This window comes from Morone saxatilis, unplaced genomic scaffold (genome assembly GCF_004916995.1).
Source record: "Morone saxatilis isolate NCDOM2014 unplaced genomic scaffold, NCSU_SB_2.0 Contig24, whole genome shotgun sequence".
Lineage (NCBI taxonomy): Eukaryota > Metazoa > Chordata > Actinopteri > Moronidae > Morone > Morone saxatilis.
Window position 1 is genome coordinate 23,301,966 of NW_023339807.1, and position 7,525 is coordinate 23,309,490.

General features: G+C 40.8%; 1 protein-coding gene across 1 annotated transcript in view; it reads right to left on the reverse strand.

Moving 5' to 3' along the window:
- LOC118335591 (thrombospondin type-1 domain-containing protein 7A) overlaps nucleotides 1–7,525 on the reverse strand; it is a 146,876-nt gene that overhangs the window by 31,876 nt on the left and 107,475 nt on the right. Inside the window, exon 18 of the mRNA XM_035671955.1 lies at nucleotides 468–652. Within this exon, the coding sequence (XP_035527848.1) occupies nucleotides 468–652 (185 nt within the window). The remainder of the gene's footprint in view (nucleotides 1–467; nucleotides 653–7,525) is intronic.

Below are 7,525 nucleotides of genomic sequence, written 5' to 3' on the forward strand. Positions count from 1 at the left end.
ACACACACACACACACTGCCAGACGTAGATCAACACAACCATAATCTGCATCTGCTGATACTCACGGGCCTGGAAAGCATTTCATTTTTGCAAATCATGGAAACCTTAAGGAATCAACTGGCACACACTGGGGCATTAATATGGTGGATGGGATCCATTTATAGCACACATTGCTTTTTGCACTGTCGCTGCTCAGCAAAAAATGACTGCTGCAATAATGAGGGGAAGGTAAGGGAAAGCGCTGCAGACTCAAGCTGATTATTCATTAATAATGAATTTCTTTCTCTCTCTCTCTCTCAGTGTTGGATACGTATAATGTGTATCACACTTGTAATAAAGTATAAATATATTGTAGCACAGTCCATAAATATTCAGCAATCAGTGGGGAGCTAAAAGCCAGCTTTGGTTTTTATCTCAAGCTCCTGCTCAGCCACAAATTCAGACTTCAATAAAGTAGGTTTCAGTGCCTGTACCTGGTTGATGTGGTCCAGTTTGGGACACGGCCGGCCACCGTTGTAAGGTTTCTCCCTGAGCCACTTGGAGCGAACTTTGACCCCGCTGCCGCAGGACTTGCTGCAGCGTGACCAGTTAGACCATTCACTGAGTTTACAGTCCGAGGGACAGGGGATGATGCACGCCTCCTCAATGTAACCTGAAAGGAGGACAAGACATGAGGTGTTTTGCAGGAATGAAATTAATTCATGGCGGCAGTTTTGGGTTTTGCCTTGTGACCTGTAAAGTTAAAGGGATGATTTATGAGGTGCATACACACTTTGAAAGAAAAACTAAAAGAGAAAATTATGATTTGCTCCTATTCAAGCCATTGAAGTGAATGGCGTATTGTAGTCTGTTATTAATTATTTCAGAATGAAATGAGCTTTGATATAAAACCTTGGTTCTCTCTGTATCCCACCAGCAGGATCTCAGCCTCCAGCTTGAGAACGACTGGCTTTAGAGAGAAATGGCTGGTTCTTGAGTCTCTTAGAAGAATCTTGTTTTCTTTACCTGGTATGAAACTACATCTGTCCTAACTCCCAAAGATTAGTTTTCCTTTTCGATCTAACAAACAAGGATTAAAGTTCAAGAACTCTTTAAATGCCAGATGGGGAAAAATACCCAGCTGTAAGAGCACTGCAAACTATTAACCGATTCTTCACAAACTAATCTAAATTCACCTATTGATTTTCAGCCAACTGGAATAAAAACAGGGTCCACATTCAAAAGGCCCAATTTTATGGTCTGTTATATAAAAGTCTAAAAATCTACAAAAGCACTAGTTGGGCCTGACAGCAAGCTTCATTATTTCAATCTATTTTTCCTCAACTCACAGGGTCATGACACAGTTAACAGGGCTGACTTTACGCATCTCACTCTGCTTGTTATTTGTGTTTTTCTGGATTTCTGGACCTTTACCATCTCTGGGCTGTAATTTCCTCTGTTTTTTTGCCAGTACACACAGTCCAAGGTTCAGTCAAATGCGTTGAAGGAGATTATTCTTCTGAACCTTTGGCTTTGTGCATTACGTCTTCTTTGACTTGCTCAGAGAAAAGTCTGTTTAGTAGACAGAACGCAATACATTTTTAGGATTATGTAACAGCACTGGCCTGTAAATCTGTTTAGCCTTTGATTAAGAAAATCGATGAGGTGAACAAGCCGGGAAAGTGGAGTGTCTCACTGGATGCCTAACCACTTCCTCTTCATGGTGTGGGCTCTTTCAGGCTGCTTTTCTTTTTATTGAGAGACATTTAGTGCCACATTGACTGACGGATATGCTGAAAACACACTTCCCATGATTTCAGATAACAAGTTACAGAGGAATCCCACAGAGGCTATTCAGTCCTAACAAATCAATTTTGTCACTTTGTATGCAAGTATTTTTCTCACTTTTTTAAAGTCTGCGAAGTCTTGCTGAGCACACATGTTCTTTTGTAACAACATGCTGCCGGGTACAAAAGCTATCCACTGCTGGCCACTGAGCACTGCTGGAATAAATGGAGGATAACTAGAGGGGAGAGTGGTAGTTATCCATATTCTTTATTCGGGATGTCTAAGTTGGTCCCACAACTGACGTCCTGCTGTCAAAGTCTGGCCATGTCAGGCATTTAGCTCTAAAATTAAATAAATTACTCATTCAGCTGTGCTGGTGTGGGTGTGTTGCTAAAGGTACTGTTGAGGAGACGAAATACAATCCAGAAAGTCAAGTTTGAGTAATACATCTGCACATAATAAGGCTTAGCAGATGCCAATACAGATAATACAATGAGACAGGACAGCTTTGAAAAGTTATCACAGCAGGATTAATTTTATCCTCAATGACGGCAAGGTAAACAGTTGCACTAATTGTGTTGCAAAGTAATCTATCAGGAATGATAGATATGATTGATCAATTACCAATTTGGTCAATGAAGTTGCATTGTGTTGCGCCAAAAGTGCGAGCTTTGATGTTTTTTTCCACTTTTTTAGACCCCCTGAGGTGTTCTAATTGAAATCAACAGAAAGCCTTTTTTGTTTTTGATGCAGTGCAAATGTTTGTCTGAATGGCACCTCCACTACACTTAAGAGAGGGGAGGTTTTGTCCTTTTACAACTAAAATAATCACATTCCTATCAGTCCTTTCATTTTTCTTTTTTTCTTTCCCTTTACAGACTACTGCTGCCAGAGGTGATAGTGTCTTCCTCACAAATACAATTTGATGGATGTGTTTTATATATGGATGATTGGAGCTTAGACATTGGGTAAACTTGGCTCAGCTGAAGAGGACAGTTGAAGGGCAATCTTGCTGCCCAATATGCAGGCCCGAAACTAAGCCCTAAGATTCCTAAAAGCTAATATGATTAGTAAATAAAAAGTCTGTTAAACCCAGTCAGGACTAGAGTCTTGGCAGCACCAACTACATGCACAGTGACATAATGATCACATCCATACACACGCACACTACTGCCTGACCTCCTTGCACTCCCTTTCTCCTGAGTCCAGATCAGCAACTCTACATCAACACCTTGCTGAGTTCAGCATAGCCACACACCTCTGAAAGCTGAAGCTTCATCACCTTTGACCTCTCACTGTAGGCACTGACATTCAAGTCCAGTCAGTCTAAATCACTGATGCTGTCACTTTAACTCCACTCACAGTGCAAATGCTGCAGCACCTAAGCCTGCAGTTCACTTGCAGTTCAACTGATATGAACTCGTTAGGTGTCTTGCCAAGCTCTCAGGGGTGTTTTTGGGCCGAGTCCAGGTAGGAGATCACTACTGTTGCCTTTAGAAGTCAACTTGTAACCTGAAACAAGCTCCTGCTCTAATTCCCAAAGCAGTTGTCACTGCTGTATAAAGCTTTCCTAACTGCTGACTGCCCAACTTCACCTGAAATGTTAATATCTTCACTGCCCAACCAGCTCTTGAACCTCCCAGTGATAATTGGGATTTGCACTGAAATGCCTCTGGAAGTAGACAGCCACAATGTATCAACATTTTGCTTACAACATAAACAGGCATACACATGTTAGCCTAATCTGTACCTCAACATCATTCACAGTATGGTAATGCTGTGTTGTTATTTTGTCTGTGAACATGCAGGAACACACTGGCATTCATATCATGTTGGCAAAGGGGGCTGGCAAAAACCTCTATGGGATAAACTGACACAGAAAAAGAACAGAAGAAAACCACATAATGCAAATATAAAAAGGGTCATCTGCACACTGATCCAGTTACTAAATTCAGAAAAACTTTTAAAACTCAATAATATTCCAGTTTTCCATTTTGTAGAATATTTAGTCATTTGTTTAGACAAGTAGACATTGCTGGTTTAAGACCTGCATGGGTGGTGAGACAAGCTACACTAACACTAATGTGTGTCACTCACTGTCGTTATATATTATATGTTATGTACTTTTTGTCTTCACAACCTGTGAAACATTCATGTGTGTGCTATAACACTACAGAGAGCAAAGTGCCTGTATAAAATAACTAATAAATTATACATGCTTTTGGTAGAACCGATATCAACCAAACCAATCACAACAGGAAAATGTTTTTCTAAATATAGAACCAGTGGAAAAGCACAAGGTTATACGCTGCTGGATGGTTTGTACACACAGCAGTTAATAATGGGACTTCCCCAAATATGCTTTACTCTTTTTATGCTTGCAAGAACCTACTAGTATGCTTGATCACACATTGATCACCTGTGCAATAGACTGCAGCAGAAACTTTACTTTCTAAGGCGATTGAGACTGTACGGGGTGAGCAGCCAGATCATGCTGATGTTTTACCGGGCGATCCTGGAGAGCATCATTAGATATAGAATCACAGCATGGTTTGGCAACTTAACAGTGCTGCTGCTTGCCAGCATGAACAAAATAGCTATGGGGATAATAGGGAAGAAAGAATGAGCCCATACAGAGCCTGTATGAGCACACAGTCACGAAACAAGCAGCAGAAATGATTGTGGACCCTCAACATCCAACCTCCCTCTTCTCTGAGTACGAACCTCTGCCTTCAGGAAGAAGATTGCCTGTGCCAAAGTGCAAATCAAACAGACTGAAGTTATCGTTCGTCTCGACTTCTATCAAGCTGCTGAACTCTAATACTAAATCCTAGTGCAATAGGGCAATGTGAAATACACAAACCACCACCATAGCACTTTAATTCTTAGTTTCTTACAGTCTCTCTCTTTAAGCTGCCATATTGTCACTGTTAATATGTATAGTCAAATGTGTCTTTCATGTTTTAAGATTTTATTTTGTGATGGTTTTGTGATGGTTTTCTGATGTGTGTTTGTTTGTCGATGTATATTTGTTCCTGTGAAGCTACAGACTGTAGCACTGTGAACCTAAGACAAATTTTCCCCCTCGTTTACTCTATCCTATTCTACACTGGGCCCCTGGGTACCGACCGAGAAGACCTAGATAGTAAATCCGGTAACCATTTATTTCTGGCCATTCGGTAAGAAATAGAGTCTCCACAGTGTTGGCTTCTGAAACCATATTTCCTCTGTTTGATGGGTGGTTGGCCCGGGAAGCTTTAGGTTAACCTTTTGGCTCCAGGAATCTTTCAATATTACTGCCTGATTTTTGACCTGTTACACCTCCTGCACCACAATCATCTCCAAGGCACTGGGGACAGCTTAATCCCTGGGTGCTCTGGAAATAACAACGGAGGCTCTGTGCTCACGATGGAGCACAGAGGAATAACAAAGAGTCACCATAGGCCAGAAGGACCCTTTGATGTACAATACTAGCCTTACCAGACGCTGACCTTGGCACCTTGACAGCACACTGTCTACATGTTGTAACAGTCAAAACAACTTAAGCTCAGTTATATGGTGCAGTCTCTCAATGTGTTTCTCTCTTTCTCTAACAAATGTGGCTCGTCATGCACCAACAAATCTGTTCACTGCAGAACTGCTCAAGTTCACAGGTCCTCAGCAAGATACTTGCCCTTAAGCTTTACCCTTTATGGTTTCCCACAGTGACTGTATTACCCCCTCCTTTACCACATCCGGCTAAGACGAGGCCAAGGCCCCCCTGAGCCGTCCTGTAATATTAAGTCATGGTAAAGGTCAAAGCGTCATGGGTCACTTATAGTCATAAATATAAGAACTATATGAGTACTGTCACATCATATAGGACAGCACATGACTCATTACAAGATTTCCCCTGACTACACATGACCTTTGACACAGTGTGATGGTATTAGTAGACAAAGTAGACACATGGTTTAGTGTTTTTTGTTTGTTTGGTGGTTACGTGTTCTTCGAGTCCGATTGAGTAGTTCCATTTTTGTTGAGTAGTTATGTTGTTTTATGATTTTTTGTGAGAGAGGATTAAAAACTCTCATCCATCTTAATGATGGCATACCAACACAATTTCAGTCAATGTCTTGAGCTGGTGAGTCTGTGGCTTGGTCTGGAGTCTCTACCCCCTCAGTCTCAGTCTTGATTATATTAAACATGACAACACACTAATTAGATCTTCTTGTGGCTGACTGCAATTATTGTTGGGAACTAATAGAATCAGGAATTTGTCATTTGGATGTTGCTCGCTTCTTGTGCTGCTGATTATTAGTCTCCCTCTTTTCAAGCTTGACTTAAATAATTTATATGGATATAAAATATATAAATGTACAGATTTCTAAAATCCCTTTTAATATACTATTCTTTGTAGTTCACAATCCTTGTATTGTTACTTGCTGCAACGATGCAAACTCTGAATAAAATAACTAATTTGTTGAGAACTGTTCAGAAGAGCCCTCAAAAAGATTCAGCGTTATCTTCACTCCCTCTCATAGAGGAATGAGGCAATCTGGAAAGTGAGAAATACCACAAAGCTTGGATCAACGTGCACTTTTAATGATAATCCCCTTTTTTTTCTGTTCATGTCTGTGGAACATAGAGATAACAGTGGCACAGTTTGCCTGATCACCATCATAGCTGAGGGCATTGTGTCAGCAGCAGAGTCGTGGAAGGACCATGTCTCCTCCTCTATCAAGATTTAAAGTGATGATGGCTGAGATGGAGAGAATGGCACAGAAAATGAATGAGGGAGTGGCAGACTGAACAGGGGGGCAGCAACTGAATGAGGGGGATAAAAGAGAGATTTAATGATATCTTTGAGATTCACATGTGCTAACGCCAAGCTTCTTGAATGTGTTTTTGTTTTTCTGTGCACCTCAAGGAACATTTCTTTTTTTCTAAGCTCAATGATGCTTGAAGATGAATGCATGAATGCACACACACACACACACACACACACACTCAAAAGCATTCACATAGGTGTAAAAATACACAGAAGATGACAAACACACAAACACGCACAACCCCATCCTTACGACGTGCTCTTGTCACACCCACACTCAGATTAACTGACGCATATCTGAATCTCTGACTCACAGAAGGAGACTAAAACCATGTTTATATATGCACAACACTGATGTATTCATTTGAACATCTCCCGCATTCTATTTCACAGCAATTTCACAACGAGTTTCTGAGCCCAGATTCTTTGCTTGAAGTATTTTGGATCTAAGATAAGACCTTACAACGAGGAGACAAATGATTCTGACAGGAGTGTGCCAGAAAAAGGCCTCCTTGTGTGAAAGTCAGTATTCAAAATGAGTTGCTAGCCTCTATGGGAGGGGCTTTCAAACACAATCCTTCACTTCAGATAAATATTTAACTGAACAAAAGTTATTCTTGCATGTACAAAAATCTGATGTGCTACAGTATGTTTCTCACCTGGCTACAAAATGCACCTCGACTTCTGTACTTTGATGCAGATTTCTGTCCCTTATCAGGGGTCACAACCCAACATTTTATCACTGGCCTCTAGTGTTACGTTGCCATGCAGATATTTTGTTTGTCCAGGTCAATTCAACAGCAATGTCTCTCCCAACAAAGAGTGTCTTTGTAACTCTGGATAATCCACAGAACTGTCAACAGTTTCTCAATTGGGACTATTTCTTCAATAAAAAAGTAGTTCCAATTTAAACTAATCACACCAAATGTATCTTTCAGGTGTGGAGGG